General features: G+C 36.0%; 1 protein-coding gene across 6 annotated transcripts in view; it reads left to right on the forward strand.

The window, feature by feature from the left end:
* ROBO1 (roundabout guidance receptor 1) overlaps nt 1-18,762 on the forward strand; it is a 1,127,367-nt gene that overhangs the window by 790,351 nt on the left and 318,254 nt on the right. For all 6 annotated transcript variants that reach the window (XM_064380017.1, XM_064380018.1, XM_064380019.1 and 3 more), the window contains one exon: nt 5,799-6,125. In XM_064380017.1, the coding sequence (XP_064236087.1) occupies nt 5,799-6,125 (327 nt within the window). The remainder of the gene's footprint in view (nt 1-5,798; nt 6,126-18,762) is intronic.

An 18,762-nucleotide genomic window follows, 5' to 3' on the forward strand; every position in this document is an offset into this window, starting at 1 on the left:
AATCTGATGAAAGAGTATTCCATAGAGCCTTTTGAGAAATTTAGCCTTTAGTAATATGGAAAACATTTTTATTGCTGAGACTTTTATTGAATTGTTCTGTACAAACATCAGGGTAAAAACTTGGTCTGAATTCTCCATTCCCAAAGCCATACTTGTTGTGGTTTCACTATAGGGGACTGAAAATTAGGGCCAGAGAGAATCCTTAGCAACACTGCACTTTAGTGGAGCCTGAGTGACATCCAGATTCTGTAATTGGTCATTACTTTCTGTGAATCCTCTAGAATTAAAAAAAAGAAAAAAGAAAAATAGAGATGGGGTCTCACTATGTTGGACAGGCTAAAGTGCAGTGGCTATTCACAGGTGTGATCATTGCACACTGCAGCCTTGAACTCAGGGGCTCGAGGGATCCTTCTACCTCAGCCTCCTGAGTAGCTGGGACTACAGGCATGTGCCACTGGGCCTGGCTTGCCCAAACGGTTTTGATCTTTCCTATGGATTTCATCAGTGGCTCTGTTCTAATTGACATGCTAACTGAGATTTCTTCTTTGAGATTAAACTTAGGGATATACAATTGACAGCTTATCATCATTTGGGTATTCCAGAAGTATCCCAAATTCTTCATGTCTCATACTAAATCAAAATATCTCTTGTGCCCTTCTTCCTCTTACTCAATTGCACTCTCTTATTCCCTACCTTCAGTGAAACTGCTCTTCACCTATTACAGAGACCAGAAACTTGGCATCTCCCTGCCCTCTGCCTCTCCTGCATCCTGTGCATTTACATTTCCTTTTACTCCGTATTGTCAGTGGCTAGATTCTGTTGATTTTATGAATTAATATCTTGAGATTCTTCCTTCTGTTTTCTCTTCTGTCTGTTCATGTCCAAGTTCTGGCTCTCAGATTTCTTTCTTTCTTTACTTCTGATACATTTGATTTATTTTTTTTTCCCTCTGTCCCTGGGCTGGAGTGCAGTGGTGTGATCTCAGCTCACTACAGCCTCAACTTCCCAGGCTTAAGTGATCATTGCACCTGAGCTCCTGCGTTGCTGGAATCACAGGCATGTATCACCATGCCTGGCTAATTTTTTAAATTTTTTATAGAGACAGGGTTTTCCTGTGTTACCTTGAACTCCTGAGCTCAAGTTATCCTCCTGCCTTGACCTCCCAAAGTGCTAGGATTACAGGCATGAGTCACCATGCTTGACCCTGGTTCTCTTACTGCTTGAAATGGGTCCCCACTAATTCCTTCTTAGCTCATCCTGTTAAGTCTGGTTTCACGCTGCCAATAGTGTGCTCTTTAAAACCAATCTTGATTATACTCATTCCTTGCTTAAAAGTTTTTAATGGTTTCTGGCTGCCTTCTACTGGGTTCCAAAATTCTGGCTCAGTGTAGAAAGCCCATGACATTATTTCTTTTAGCTATTTCTTCAGAATTATACTTGGCAGTCTGAAGTGCACTGTCTACTCAGGCCATACTAAGAAACCTGGAGGTTCCACAAGTGTACCACTTACTCCCTTAGCTGTGCTTCAGGGTGAAATCATCTCCTGTCTTTTCTTACTCATTCTTCAAGGCTTATCTAAAATATCATGTCTTTGAGTTTCTTCTCTGACTTGCTCAGGCAATCTTAGGTGCCCCTTTTTTGTATTCTCATAACAGCTTATATATCCCAATTTTCTCTCTGACATGGACTTTCAGATTTTAAAATAAAAGTTGCTTTAATTAAATAAATATCTCCTCAGCAGTCCATCCTCTTTAGCATCCAACTTTCAGAATTCCAGCCAAGGTAAAGGCCAAGAACATATAATAATACTTAATCCTCTGAAGTTTATTTATTTATTTATTTATTTATTATTATTTTTTAAATTATACTTTAGGTTCTGGGGTACATGTGCAGATCATGCAGGATTGTTGCATAGGTCCATACATGGCAAGGGAATTTGCTGCCTTCATCCACCCATCACCTATATCTGGCATTTCTCCCCACGTTATCCCTACCCACCCTCCCCACCCCGCACTGTCCCTTCCCTAGCCCCCCACAACTGCCCCTCCCTGTGTCCACGTGTTCTCATTGTTCAGCACCCACCTATGAGTGAGAACATACGATGTTTGGTTTTCTGTTCTTGTGTCAGTTTGCTGAGAATGATGGTTTCCAGATTCATCCATGTCCCTCTGAAGGACATAAACTCATCGTTTTTTATGGCTGCATAGTATTCCATGGTGTATATGTGCAACATTTTCTTTATCCAGTCTATCATTGATGGACATTTGGGTTGGTTCCAAATCTTTGCTATTGTAAACATACACATATGCTGTCAGCATACGTGTACATGTGTCTTTATAATAGAACAATTTATAATCATTTGTGTATCTACCCAGTAATGGGATGGCTGGGTCAAATGGTATTTCTATTTCTAGGTCCTTGAGAAATTACCACACTGTCTTCCACAATGGTTGAACTAATTTACATTTCCACCAACAGTGTAAAAGTGTTCCTATTTCTCCACATCCTCTCCAGCATCTGTTGTCTCCAGATTTTTTAATGATCGCCATTCTAACTGGCGTGAGATGGTATCTCATTGTGGTTTTGATTTGCATTTCTCTAATGACCAGTGATGATGAGCATTTTTTCATATGTTTGTTGGTTGCATAAATGTCTTCCTTTAAAAAGTGTTTGTTCATATCCTTCACCGACTTTTTGATGGGGTTTTTTCTTGTAAATCTGCTTTAGTTCTTTGTAGATTCTGGATATTAGCCCTTTGTCAGGTAGATAGCTTGTGAAACTTTTTTCCCATTCTCTTGGTTGCCAGTTCACTCTAATGATTGTTTCTTTTGCTGTGCAGAAGCACTTAAGTTTAATTAGATCCCATTTGTCTATTTTGGCTTTTCTTGCCAATGCTTTTGGTGTTTTAATCATGAAGTCCTTGCCTTTGCCTATGCCTATGTCCTGAATGGTGTTGCCTAGGTTTTCTTCTAGGGTTTTTATGGCGTTAGGTCTTAAGTTTAAATCTTTAATCCATCTGGAGTTAATTTTTGTATAAGGTGTAAGGAATGGGTCCAGTTTCAGCTTTCTGCACATGGCTAGCCAGTTTTCCCAACACCATTTTGTAAACAGGGAAGCCTTTCCTCATTGCTTGTTTTTGTCAAGTTTGTCAAAGATCAGATGGTTGTAAATGTGTAGCATTAATTCCAAGGCCTCTGTTCTGTTCCATTGGTCTATGTCTGTGTTTCGGTACTAGTACCATGGGGTTTTGATTACTGTAGCCTTGTAGTATAGTTTGAAGTCAGGTAGTGTGATGCTTCTAGCTTTGCTCTTTTTGCTTAGGATTTTCTTGGCTATGCGGGCTTTTTTTTTGTTCCATATGAAGTTTAAGGTGGTTTTTTCCAGTTCTGTGAAGAAGGTCAATGGTAGCTTGATGCGGATAGCATTGAATCTATAAATTACTTTGGGCAGTATGGCCATTTTCACAATATTGATTCTTCCTAACCATGAGCATGGAATGTTTTCGTATCTGTTTGTGTCCTCTCTTATTTCCTTGATTAGTGGTTTGTAGTTCTCCTTGAAGAGGTTCTTCCCATCCTTTGTTAGTTGTATTCCTAGGTATTTTATTCTCATTGTAGCAGTTGTGAATGGGAGTTCACTCATGATTTGTCTCTCTGTTTGTTTGTTATTGGTATATAGGAATGCTTGTGATTTTTGCATATTGATTTTGTATCCTGAGCATTTGCTGAAGTTGCTTTTCATCTTAAGGAGACTTTGGGCTGAGACGATGGGGTCTTCTAAATATATAGTCATGTCATCTGCAAATAGAGACAATTTGACTTCCTCTTTTCCTAATTGAATACGCTTTATTTCTTTTTCTTGCCTGATTGCTCTCACTAGAACTTCCAATACTATGTTGAATAGGAATGGTGAGAGAGGGCAGGCACCCTTGTATGGTGCCAATTTTCAAGGGGAATGGTACCTGTTTTTGCCCATTCAGTATGATATTGCCTGTGGGTTTGTCATAGATAGCTTTTATTATTTTGAAATATGTTTGGTGGATACCTAGTTTATTGAGAGTTTTTAGCATAAAGGGCTGTATGCATGATTCTTGTACCCCATCTCATTCTGCTTAGTTAGGTCTTTCTTGTCAGCACTTCATTCATTTTTGCCATTTTTTCTACACATGTTTACTGAGTACTGTAAATGTGCACAGCACTCTGCCAGCCATAAGGGAAACACCATGAGCAAAACCAGACCCACAGACCTTACAGAAGGGTGGGAAAAACAGACAAACGGCATCAGATGAATAGATTTATATACTGTAATTCTGATCATCCTTACCAAGGATAGCTATATAGTGCTCTGTAGGTTTGTAAAACCAACATTTAACTTTGTTGTAAAGATTAGGGAGAGCAGAGATTTGATATAAGAGTAGGTGTGTTTATCGTAAGATGATGTCAAGCCCAGGCCCTGTGGCAGGCATAAGCCATGTAGCAGGAGGATGTGCAAGGTATTTGTGGAGCTAACGGAAGTCAGGCTGAAGAGAGCAGAGAAAGGCATGGAACAGTAAGTGCCTAGAGAGCCGGATCAGGGAATGAATCCAGCTAGCTTTTGTAGGTCTTGTTAAGGATATATGTTAAGAGCATTAAGTTTATTTTAAGAGCCAATGAAATAGAGGACAACTCACATTGTATTTGCATTTCAGAGCCTTCATCTGGCTACACTGAAGTGAAACTATTTCAGAGGCTTTCCTACATCCTTGTAGAAAGGGATATGAGTTGGACTTGTGATGGTAGCTGGCTATAGAGATGAGGCTAAGCAGATTAATTTGAGAACTTGTTGGGAGGAATTTGGGAAGGACTAGGGGATAGAAAGGGAAGACTGATTTCTACTTTTCCTTATTCGTTGATCTTGAAACACTAGATGAGGGCAAGTCTTGGGACTATTCAGTAAGGCCTTTGGCTGTTGAATTTGATAAATATTTGATAAATTTACTTATTTACTCTATATAATCAGCAATAAAATAGGAATGTTATAAACTATGAAACATCATTCCTGCTTTTGAGATTATAATCTCATTTGAAAAAAATAAGGTACAGACACAGAAAATATTTAAATGACATAGACACACAGAGCTTCATTTATTACGTAATACGTAAGGTCTAGAATGAAGCCCGTCACTCGATATCCGTTTCCATTTAGTAGTATATTTAATTATTTAAACTCAGGTACTTATCATTTCATCTTTAAGGTCTATTAAAATATAAATTATTATCAATAAATTTATTAATAAAAACTCTGGGGAAGTATATATTTTTATTAGGAACATATAAAAGTCTTTGTAAAGGACAGTCTTATTATATATTTGAATATGAATGTTCATTAGTATATAACATATGTTTTGTCAACTTGTTGACTGATGTTTGTTAAAAGGAGATTCCAAGGAGCCATGCCATTATTTGTAATACTCAGGAAGCCAATCAATACTTCTCTAACACATTCCTCTGTAGAAATAGGCACATGCTTGATATAAACAGACAATGTAAGGGGTTCTGAAAGGACTCGTGGATAAGGGATTTGAGGAACAGACAGGATTTGCACAGGCAAGAGAATTTTCTGAGTGGAGACTTAAAAGGATTCAGGAATTGGAAAGTCTAGTCAAGGCGGACACCAGAAAGATTGTTAGTAAATAGGGTAGGAAGAGTAGGCCAATGTCACACTGTGTTTAAATAGTAATGGTTAAGCTGATACTTTTGAAATAAGCAATTAACTGTTTTCAAGTGATATATGAAGATATTTTGTCAATTCTTCTGCAGGCTCCCGTCTTCGTCAGGAAGATTTTCCACCTCGCATTGTTGAACACCCTTCAGACCTGATTGTCTCAAAAGGAGAACCTGCAACTTTGAACTGCAAAGCTGAAGGCCGCCCCACACCCACTATTGAATGGTACAAAGGGGGAGAGAGAGTAGAGACAGACAAAGATGAGCCTCGCTCACACCGAATGTTGCTGCCAAGTGGATCTTTATTTTTCTTACGTATAGTACATGGAAGAAAAAGTAGACCTGATGAGGGAGTCTATGTCTGCGTAGCAAGGAATTACCTTGGAGAGGCTGTGAGCCACAATGCATCGCTGGAAGTAGCCAGTAAGTAAACTGGGCTCTTTATGTTTGGCGGGGGAGTGGCAGAGTGGCATCGTTTGTCTCGATCATGGCAATGAAAAGTCAAATCTCTAGCTTTCTATACGAATACAATCTACTATTTGAGGTTTCTGTATTTCACATCCTAGCTTGTTTTTCAAGCTAAATTGGGATTTACACAGAGTTGATTAACTATTTGACTTTTGATTGGGAGCTATTTTCTGTTGGAAAATTTCATTAAAATTGTTTTATCCCCTCCTTGGTTGCTTTTAAGTATATTGAATCGGGACCCATGTGCTGCCTATGGTCTCAGCTACTTGAGATGCTGAGGCAAGTGAATTGCTTGAGCCCAGGAGTTCTGGGCTGTGGTGCTTTATGCCCATTGGGTGTCTACTCTAAGTTTGGCATCAGTATGGTGACCTCCTCGGAATGGGGAACTGGGTTGCCCAAGGAGGGGTGAGCAGGCTCAGGTCAGAAATGCAACAGATCAAAACTCCCATGCTGATTAGTAGTGGGACCATGCCTGTGAATACCCAAAACACACACACACACACACACACACACACACACACATCCACATACACACATGTATACATATATACATATGAGAATTTGTCTATAACCAGGATGCTGTGAGATTTACAAATTTTTCTTCATTAAGAAAAATACGTTCAACTAGCAGTATACGTTATGGTTTTAAACCATTTCTATTTCTTAGAAATATATTTCTATTAAAGTGATAACAAAAAAGTGTATGTATATGCTTATTTTTATTTTCTTGGCTACTGTGGGGTGCCTTTGGAAGAAGACAGGTGTATGTTATCCTCAAGTAGTTGATGGTTCCGTTTATTTACACTAGCACAAAATGCAGCTCATTTGAAATTACCCCAAGAAGGATTCATTGACTAATCGTTAAACGGTTTTATCTATAGGCTAGATTTGTATTGCATTTGAATGAGAGTTGGGCTTCTTTTATTTTCTACCTACATTGCACGGGTAGCCAAAATGATTCATTGCTTTGAAAGGATCCTGCTGTATGTACTATGACAAAAATTGAGAATTTCATAGGGATTGGAGAGACAAATGAAATTTAAATAAAATTCACTTTAGATATAATTTTCTATAAAACTATATACATAACTATGTATATAGTTGTATTTGATGTTTTTCTAAGATAATTGATACATTAATATAATTTAATGTTCAAAATTTTAATTATATAGTTTTCATAGTCTCCAAAATTGTCTTCAACATTCAACTATAACTTAAAAAATTATAAAAGTATACATTTATGTAATTATAAAATTTAAATGTGGAAAGGAATTTAGAGACAGATTATTCCAACTCAATCATTTTATTAATGTGAAATCAGTCCTCGAGAATGTAAATGATTTGATCACCCTCACAGAGCCTCATATTACTTGAGACAGAATGCCAAAAAATGTTTGATTTGAGCATAAAATATAATTAGATACAATGAAAATGTAAGTAACTGTTTTAAATTATTTTAAAACTAGCTGTTCATATTTTTAAAATATTTCCTTGAAATTCTACAATCCAGTTTATATTTGCCTATTCACAGTTAACTAACAATGAACTTACTGCCTTTCTCTCAGTAAAGGTCTCAAAACTAAATCAGTGAGGTGAATGACAGCTATCATCGCAACAGAATGCTAGTTTGCTTTTTTTTTCTTTGAAGGCCAACTTGAAATGTAGCCCAAGCAAAATAAGTTTCACTATTTGACCTATTTATAAAAGAATGTATAGTCCTTCCTCGGTATTCTTGGGTGATTGGTTATGCACCGCTGTATATATAAATATCCATAGATGCTCAAGTTCCTTATATATGACATAGTATTTACACATAACCTATGCGTACCCACCCCCATATACTTACAAACATGTCTGGATTACTTACAATAGCTTATGTAATAATTGTTGCTATACTGTATTGTTTAGGGAATAATCACAAGGGAAAAAAAAGGCCATATGTATAAATGCTATCATTTATTTTCCCCTAATATTTTCCATCTGTGATTGATTGATTCCACAGTTGCAGAGCTCATGGATACAGAGGACCAACTGTATATTTTGATAAAGTCATATTCTGAAATTATGATATTAGCATCTTTGTAACTTTTGACACATTTATATTTAAGAATAATTGTTCTATGTAGACATAAAACTAAGTTATCTGAAAACAAATTTAGACAATCAAAAAGATGACATAGATGACCTAAGGCAGCTCTTATTTTGGTAGATAAAAACCTGAAGACCAGAGGGTGAAACAGTGATTGTTTGTTCTCAGGAATTATAATAGCTTATACGTGAAGTATTTACCAACACTAATGTTTTAAAATATTGAAAATCACCTTTCTTTCTGTATTATTTTCTACTCTACCTGCATTTTTATCATTGTCAGAATTATTTTAAAGTTATAGACTTGAATAAAAGGACTAAATGCTTACTTTCTAGATCTTCCTTTTCAAACACCTTTAGTTTTACTCCCACATGATCAAGATAACTTTAATGCACTAGGATGTAGAGGGCTGTCTTTTCTAATCTGGCTTTTGTGTAGGTATTTTAAAGATACTGTTAGCTGCCAGTTAAGTTCTCTTTCTTAGCTAGACATTCCATTACCTTGAGAGGCCATTATGGGAAAAGCCTTCTAGTCTCAGTCAACAAATATGCAATCATGGAACTGAAACCAGTCTTAAGATTGTTATATCACTTTTACCAGAAAAATAATCAAATACAGAGCCCCTTAATGTGTGGTTCGTAAATTTTAGAATGATGTTCATCATATGTCTCCAAAATGTTTTCAAGCTCCAGAGAAAAAAGAACATTATAATTTACTGAATAAAATTTAATATATGTACCTTAAAATACTTTAAGATAATATTCACCAACAATTAACATACTTTTAAATGGGGAAATATATAGATAATAAATATTTATCAAATACAGTTTGATATTAATATAGTTTTATAACAAGGATTCTTATTAGTGGTAATAAATACTTGAAATGCTGGGCCGGGTGAGGTAGCTCACGCCTATAATTCCAGCACTTTGGGAGGCCGAGGCGGGCAGGTCACCTGAGGTCAAGAGTTTAAGACTAGTCTGGCCAACATGGCGAAACACCATCTCTACTAAAAATGCAAAAATTAGCTGGGTGTGGTGGCACATGCCTGTAATCCCAGCTACTCGGGAGGCTGAGTCAGGAGAATTGCTTGAACCCAGGAGGTTGCAGTGAGCTGAGATCGTACCACTGCACTCCGACCTGAGCGACAGAGCGAGACTCTGTCTAAACAAAAACAAAAAACAAAGAAAAACAACAACAACAAAACCCTGGAAAACGTTCACTATTTTTTGCTTTGAATAATTTTTATATTAGTTTAATTGCCATTATTAAAAGCATGTTTTCAGCTGGATGTGGTGGCTCATGCCTGTAACAGTTTGGGAGCCCGAGGCAGGAAATCACTTGAGGCCAGGACTTTGAGATCAGCCTGGGAAACATAGCAAGACCCCATTTCTGCAATAAAATAAAATTTAAAAAAATTAACTGGTCATGGTGGTGCACGCCCATAGCCACAGCTATTCTGGAGGCTGAGACAGGAGGATTTCTTGGGTGTGGGAGACTGAGGCAGCAGTGAGCCATGATTGCATTCCTGCATTCCAGCCTGAGTGACAGAGTGAAAACCTGTCTCAAAAAAAATAAAAATAAAAAAATTAAAAAGCGTATTTTCATTTGGATAAATTGTATGATTTAGACACATTAAGTTCATTGGAAAAATTAAATACTCTGCAGTTAAAAGGGTTTGGTATGTTTACAAAGTTTAGAAACTATTATTTAGGAAAATCATGGTGCAGTGCACTACAAATAGAGATGTAGTAATTTCATTCACTGTATTTCAGTCATTTATTTTAGGCAACGGGTACTGCTGATTTACCATATTTAAAAAGTTTGAGTCCTCAAGCCAAAACTAGCCTTTTGTGTGCTACAGAAACGGGTTAAAGGTGAGAGGGAAGCGTGGGCTTTATTTGCTGTAAGTTCATCTTGTAAAGTATTGTTATAGTTTGGGTTTTATTTTTTCATGGAAAATATTACTACTTGAAAAAATGTTTGCTCAGTTTAGGTTCCAGAAGTTCAATAAGAACTATTCTGACTTTCCCCAAGGCTCAGACACAGGAAGACAAAGATTGCATCTAATTGCTTAGTGAAACTGTTGCCCCAAGTAAAAACATTAACGAAAAGTATCTTGAGGCAACACAGGCTTCATAGCGCAGTTGTTGGTAATGCTTTTTTAAAAACATTTATATGTGTTTTATTTGCCTTTAAATGAAGTTTTACAGCTGTAACAACAACTGCATTTCTCCATTCCTAACAATTGTCAATCTCTCAAACACTGAAAAAAATTAATATAGAATGCCACTTAAAACCTTTATTTCTGTATAGAAATAATATTTTTATCTATTGTGCCTTTAATATTTATTTAAGTTGAAATAATGCACCAAAGTTATCCTATTTATCAGTTATTTGGGGGATTGTTTATTTTTATTTTCATTTACGTCCCAGTTATAACAAGGTAGACCTTAGTGCAGATATTGGTTAATGTTTTTGTGTTGTTCTTTGCTGTGTAGTAAAAATTGTAAACTGTTTTCTCAGAAACAGTTTTGATGCAGGTTAAAGTTATCTCATACAATTATAAAGTCAAAAAATTGGAATGCTAAGAAATGTATAGTAGTTTATATTTCTAACACTTTCACTTGTAATTATTTGAAGTTTGATTTTATAAAAGTAAACAATGTTTATGCACAAATGTGTTTTTTAAATTTATTTTTCATTATTTTTCTTTGCAAACCAATGATCATGTCTTGATGAAAATATGAAATTATTTAATTTAGAATACTTTGTTATTTTTAAGACATAAAAACTCACTATTTGTCTAATTCATTTTCAAACCCAATTCACTAAGAAGGTCTTACGAGCAGTATTTTCTTGCTTATTTTGGATTAGCTATATTAAAAGTTTGTTAGGAAAATATTTTATGGGTCTATTCTCCTATACCCAATATCACCAATGATTAAACTCAGAACTCCATGTTATGCCTGTCACAAATTGATAGCACAGTTCTTTGACACAGCTTATATTTAGTAAGTAATTTGATCTTGGTTAATTACATTGAAGCTTAAAGAAAGTTAATTTGAACCTTGACCCTCATGTTTTGCGTTGTAGAACATGGCTCTCTACCTCATCTGCTAAGCAGTATGCAGTCAGCATATGGCTGTTTGTTTCTATTTAAGCTGTTTTCTCCTAGGAAGAGAAATTCCCTCCAGACTAGTCAGACATCTGCTGGCTATCTTAGCAGCAAAACCATAGAAGTGTTTTTCCTAAAAATGTATTTGTATTTTGTTAATTAATTAAAGATTAAGTCTTTTTTAGATTTTACTAAATGGGGTGCTTTTTAATAGTCATTGCTTTGAAGTAAAATGTATGCATTTTGAAGGAATATTTTCTCACTGCTTTCGATATATTATTTTTTCATTGTTATTATTATTAAATTATGCTTCTTAAAGTGACTTAGAATTTGAATTTTACAGTTTTCCTCATTTGGGTAAAATGAGAAAGTGAACTGGCCATATATGCTGAGTAGTCACATGTTTACCTAGATACAGTAGAATGTATTTCCAAAATCTAGTCCATGGAAGATGGAAGGATTACTCCTGGGGGTAAAATGGGTCAGATGAGATAAAGTGGAAATAGGATATGATATTATATTATAAAATATTGTTTGATTGACTGGTGTGTGTGTTGTGTCTATGTGTGTAGCATCAGGAAGATTCAGAGAAGGAAAGGTTTGTTCAGTATCGAAGAGCAGATCAGTGATAGAATGAAGACTGGAAATTGAATCCCCCACTTCTGAGCTTAGAATACATGAGAATCCCTGATTTCTGTGATATCAACACCACGGCTTAAAACTAACTCCTTGGTAAAGCTAGATGGCCTCTGAGAAGGCAGAAAAGCCATATGTAAATATATGTATGTAAAAACACACACCTATATATATATGTCCTTTCTTGACAGACTTTTTATATTTGAAATTGAACTAGCTTCATATTGCATCTTTTAAAATATTCCTTGTTTCCTCTACTTTTATCTTTTACAAAAACCATTTTAAAATGCTTTGATCAGATTCTAAAACATTTTCATGTATCTTATTTTTAAATTCAGTATTCAAAAAAAGAGCATTAGCCAGGCGTGGTGGCTCACGCCTGTAATCCCAGCACTTTGGGAGGCCGAGGCAGGAGGATCATGAGGTCAGGAGTTCAAGGCCAGCCTGGCCTGGTGAAACCCCATCTCCACTAAAAATACAAAAGTTAGCTGGGCGCTGTAATCCCAGCTACTCAGGAGGCTGAGGCAGGAGAATTGCTTAAACCTGGGAGGTGGAGGTTGCAGTGAGCCCAGATTTCACCACTGCTGCACTCCAGGATGGGTGACAGAGGGAGACACAGTCTCAGACAAAATAAAAAAAAAAAAAAAGAATGTTTAAGGTTGGTTTCATTTAATAATTTTTAAACATCTTTTTACTTTCTTGTACACTTATATTCTAAAATGTACTAGCTCTTTATCCCAAAAATGATTCATGACTACATGAAATAATGCATGTAAAATATATAACACACTTACTAGCACACAGTTATAATTCATAAGTCTCAATTGTTGTTGCGATTGTTTCCACTACTTTTTTTCTCTTTAATTCCATGTGGTTAGATGCTAGAGAATTGAAAGGTTATTTAAGCAAAACCTCTTATCTGAAGTGGACTTGGACAGTTCTAATTTCAAAAATGGGATCAGTTCTTACTTTATTTTGAATTTGGAGATATATTTGCTAAGATACTAAAATTTAAATAAAAATGCTTTAGTAATTGAGTTTCTTTACATTAATTTCTGATTAAGTAAATAATATACTGAACATATGAAATTCCATCTTGAATTGAAATTGATTGCATAGGAAATCGACCCTTTGGATCCTCATTGGTGGTATAGGACATGCAAATAGTCTTGAGTCAAGACAGTTTTCTTTCAGGAACAAATTTATTTTTATAACTTTTATATTCAAATTTTCTTTTTCAATTTATATTTGTCCACTTAAGTAAAGAAGCATATTGCTAAGTTCTATGGCATGATTATATTTATTAAAGACTTTTTTGCTGTTACTAAGAATGTATTCTTCTGTCATTGCCTTGTATAATAATATATTTGAATTTTTATTAATAGTTATTTTATCACCTTTAATGACTAAAAATTAAAAACAGAAAATCAGGAAAAATTCATTAAATCTCAATGATGTCAGTAAGTAGTGAGTCCATCAGCCCCCTTGTTGCATCCAAATATCAGGTTTAAATTGTGTCATGAGCGAGGTATAGGCACATTATCTCTTGAAGTAAATATAGCATGAATTCTGTATTTGATGGGAAAAAAGCAGAAGTATTTGGATGTACATTAGAAGAAAAGACACTTGCCATTTTCTTTTGAAAGCACATAAAATTATCTTTATGTTTTTGGTTTTTGCCTTCCCAAGAGTAGTTAATATGAAATATCAAAATAGAAACTTACATTTTATAATCTATGTGGGAGATTTCAGTGATAATGGGCAGAAAGAGAAGATTTGAGTTTCCTTGGGCATTTCAGCAGAAAAGGACAGTCTGCTGATCATTTCAGTATGAAATGGTCCATTTCAGTATGAGTGTTAGAGAAGATGACTGTGTCAGAGAATGTGATATTCATTCTAGCAATAAATAACCTCAGGTTATATTTTATCTTAAAACTACTCTTAAACAGTTAGATTATAGGCTGACATATGTGTTTAGTTAACTTCTTATGCAAACTGTATTTTTCTTCCGTTTAATCTCACAGAAGTGTGTATTAATCTTTAGCAAATTTCTAGAAATATCTTAGAGCGAGGGCACTTTATACAATTTTCTTTATTCCCCATTACAGGTCAATGAAGATGATTTATAAGCTTACATAATCATTTTTATAAAAAACTTCTAAAATTATATTTTACATTCTGATTGCAGAAGTAATACATGGCAATTATGGAACACTTTTAAAATGCATACATGCATTTGCAATCCCACTATCCAGAGATAACGACTTTTGAACTTTGGGTGTGTATCCTTCTAGTCTCTTTTTCCTGCCCATTATGTATGGAATGATGCTATAAGCAGGTATTTCATATGTATTTTCTGTGGAAAGCTATTTACTCTTCAGTAATATTCAATCTTTTCTTAGATGGCCAAAAAAGGCATTAGGTATGTTGGAATACACAGTAAACTTTGTCATAAAGACTAAATGGAAAAGTCTGACTCTCTAGACTGGATGCTACAAAACAGCTGCTGTCACTGCTGGTGTGTTCAATATTACTAGATACTCTATCCTGGAACAGATTCAGTCTGGTAATCTTGGGTAAATGGTGATGTATTTCATTACCAGTCTCATGAGCTACTCCCTTTATTTTCTTGAAAAGTAGCTGATGTTCATACATGCTGAAAGTGCTAAGGTAAGTATTACAACACTAGTCGATACTTAGATATAAAGCCCCTTGAGACATCCAGAATATGAATTCAGTATTTTGTTATTTATGGGAAATTCTTGGCAGTTTCTCCTTGTATCAACAGTACTGTCTTTAAAAACCAATAATGAAAAGGTGCATCTGGTTATCTCTCAAACCTTATCAGATTACTCTTTGTCATTCTTCTAATTATTATTTAAATGCTGGTAATTTTTCTCATATTCAAGGTTACTCTTTATAATTCTTCTAATTATTATTTAAATGCTAGTAATTTTTCTCATATTCATAGACTAACTTAAGAATCATTTGTATTTAAAGCTTTTGCTTCACAAGTTTAATTTAAACCTTAGTATAGTTAATTTTAAATAATCCCATATAATTTAACTATATCTGTCACTACTTATCAGTTTGGACTTTTTAATTTATTTTTATTTTTGAGGCAGGGGCTCCCTCTGTCACCCAGGATGGGGTACAGTGGCACAATCACTGCACAATGCAGACTCAACTTACCGGGCTCAAGCAATCTTCCTATCTCAGACTTCCAAATAGCTGGGACTGCAGGTGTGTGCCACCACACCAGGCTATTTTGTTTTGTTTGTTTTTATTTTTTGTAGAGACAGGATTTCTCTATATTGCCCAGACTGATCTCAACTCCTGGTCTCAAGTGATTTCCCTTCCTCGGCCTCCCAAAGTGCTGTGATTGCAGGCATAAGCCACTGTACCTGGACAATTTAATCCTTTTTAAATCTATACTTGCAGTACCATAGATTTGTCAGGTTAGAATAAAACATGGTTGAATGTCTTTGGTGGATAAAAGTTCTTCTGTTTTCTTACGCAACATGGACATTAAACATGTTGTTTTTAAAAGTCAGAAATAGAATAAAAATTTAAGAATACTAAAATAGAGCTTGTCTAAAAAAAAGTGATTTTTTTTCTAAGTAACTTCTTAGAGGCGTTTTGTTTATATTTAGCTAGTCAGTGGTGACCAAAAAAGATGAGATTCTTGTCTTCATGAAAATTCCAGGACAATGGGAGGAGGGAGGGATGGGGGGAGGGAACAGAAAATAAGCAACTAGCCAAATAGGTAACTTTATGCTTAATTGTGACAAGTACCAGGAAGGAATTGAGTCAGAGCTGAGAGATGAATTACATATGGATATTACTAGGCAATATGCAATGGTGGAGTGCCAGGATCTGACTTACATTTTAAAACATCACCCATGTTGTACCTGGGTATTACATGTGTAGAGAATGAGTTGCATGATAATTACAGGACATCAATTAGGAGGCTATTCTAGTATTCCAGGCAAGAAATGTTGATAGTTTGAAGCTGGCGGTAGTAATAGAGGGAAAAGAAAAGAGAGGATTAGGTTTGGGCACCAAAGCTTTGGCTTCATTTTGGAGGGTTAAATAGTAGAAGTTGGGATTTTGCAAAAGATGCAATTGATGACAAGTTCAAGGTCAAGCCTAGGACTATGCAAATAGAATTGGGAGTTTGGATCAGGATTTGTTAGCTCAAAATAGCTTATAGTGGTTGGATATGCTTCATCCCATCATGGTCCCAAGAAATTACATTTTCTGTTGTTCCCTTACCTGGAATGTGCTTTTCTTCCAAGTGCATCTGTCACTCTCTTATTGTAGGCGTATAGCCTCTCTCTTTCCCCAAACCATGATGTGGCCAGTGTACTGGGTTTAGCCTCTTCCTGTCTGTGCTCACATGGCCCCCAGCATGCTGCCTTAAAATGTAGCGTTTGTCTTTGCATCCCAAGTGCCTAGCACCATGCCTGGCCTATTGGAAGTAAAGTGATCTAACATGGAACTCAGAAATATTTTACTTTCTGTGTGATGAACATCATAAGCATCAGAATGCTGCATCAAGGAGCGGTCTAATCTACCTTTTTCTCACTTCCCAACAACTTCTTTGTATAGTTAGGGAGTTCACATGATCTCACACGCTACTTGGAGAGCACAGGATTTAGAATACAGTCATCAGATACTATTTCCTTAGGAAGTTTTGTTTGTTTTTGTTTTCTTTCATTTGAGGTTCTGGAATATTTAAGTATCTCTTTTGGGGATAACATTACTTGGGGAATTTAGCTGACTTCCAGTCATACAAGAAGCCAAGTGAATTGTTTTTAGGCTCTGTTAAAGGTAAAGCTCTCTTTCTAAGTGTAGTGACCCGCTCTGTGCAGCCTCAACCTGTGTTTATTGCCATAATGATTGATTGATTAATAGAAAATGAAGAAGATTCAACTCTTCCTAACTGATAAGGAAATAACTTCTCGGTCAAGTGTGGTGGCTCTCGCCTGTAGTCCCCTTACTTTGAGGTAGGCAGATTGCTTGTGGCCCAGGAGTTTGAGACCAGCCTGGGCAACATGGTGAAATCTTGTCTCTACACAAAATACAAAAATTAGCTGGGTATGGTGGTGCATGCCTGTAATCCCAGCTACATGGGAGGCTGAGGTGGGAGGATCAGTAAAGCCCAGGATGTGGAGGTTGCAGTAAGCTGAGATCGCACCACTGCACTTCAGCCTGGGCAACAGAGTGAGACTCCATCTCAAAAATAAGTAAATAAAAACTGGAAAAGAAATAATTCCTGTGTTGACAGTGCCTGAAAGGATTTCCCAGGTTTGCTTAAAGACACTTTACATGTGCAAAACAGGACCTAGCAACCTTTACTTTTTCTTTTTCTGTCTGATATGGGATAAAATACACACAACGACAGGACTGTCTTTAAAAACTAATAAAATGGAAAGGTGCATTTGGTTATCTGGGGCCTAATTTTCAATATAGTATATGTTTAAGTCTAATCTCAGTCTCTTAGACTCTAACATGAAAATTGTAGCTTTAGTCACATTTTAAATTGTGTCGTATTTAACCCAAGGTTTAAATTGAAGTTTTAATAGCGCGAATGACATTTTACACTTGTCAAGAGAAATAAAAGTTTATGATCAAGTTATTCAGTTTGCCTGAATGAGAACATTTTAAATCTTATCCAGTAAATTATGGAGCAAATTCAGAATAAAAGCTAAAAAGTTAAAAAGAAAACGGGAAAAGACACCACCTCCACAAAAAGATTTATATTATCTCAATCTCTCCCCCTCCCCTACTCTGTATATATTTACCAGGAAATACTGCACTGTATGTAGATTTAGTCACATAAGTTACCCCTTTATCAGATTCTCATCTTAGGCAACAGAAAAATGGATTAAGAGCCAGCATTTAATGTAGAAGGCCTTTAGAGCGTTTTGATCATGTAACTCAGCACTTGTCATAGCTTATGCACGTGTTCTCAAATAGAAGTGCAGTGCAGGTTGCAATCTTGTTGACCCTTGCTTAAAGGAATTCTTCGAAAATATGATTTAGAATATTTTCCTTTGGGACCTCCCCTGGGAAGAAACCGGCGAATCAACAACTGATGGGAAGGAGAAATATTACATGGCCAGGGGATCAAGAACCTGTGGATACTTGCCTTTCTCTCTGCTTGTCACTTTTGCTTAAATCACCCAAAGGAGCCCTGACATTCTGTGTTTGGACTCTAACACTGGTAGGCGATAAGATCAATTCCTTAACGTTTTTCTTTTTCTTCTTTTCTTCTTAAAAAAGTAATTACCACTTAGGTCACTGTATTGTCTCCCATAAAATGAGTTCTTTCTGGACCGTAATTCTTTTCATATATATATTATATATATTCATATATATATTTCATATATACATATATATATTCATATATATATGAAAAGAATTATTGTTGCATATGTACCTATTATTGCTCTTTAGGTTCTGGGGTACGTGTAAAGAGCATGCAGGATTGTTGCATAGGTACACACGTGGCAATGTGGTTTGCTGCTTCCATCCCCATCACCTATATCTGGCATTTCTCTCCATGTTATCCCTCCCCAACTCCCTACCCCCCACTGTCCATCCCCTAGACCCCCACAACAGACCCCAGTGTGTGATGCTCCCCTCCCTGTGTCCATGTGTTCTCATTGTTCAACACCCACCTATGAGTGAGAACATGTGGTGTTTTTCTGTTCTTGTGTCAGTTTGGTGAGAATGATGGTTTC

The sequence above is a fragment of the Aotus nancymaae genome, unplaced genomic scaffold, assembly GCF_030222135.1.
Source record: "Aotus nancymaae isolate 86718 unplaced genomic scaffold, 86718_ANA_hifiasm-v0.15.2.pri h1tg000022l_1, whole genome shotgun sequence".
NCBI lineage: Eukaryota > Metazoa > Chordata > Mammalia > Primates > Aotidae > Aotus > Aotus nancymaae.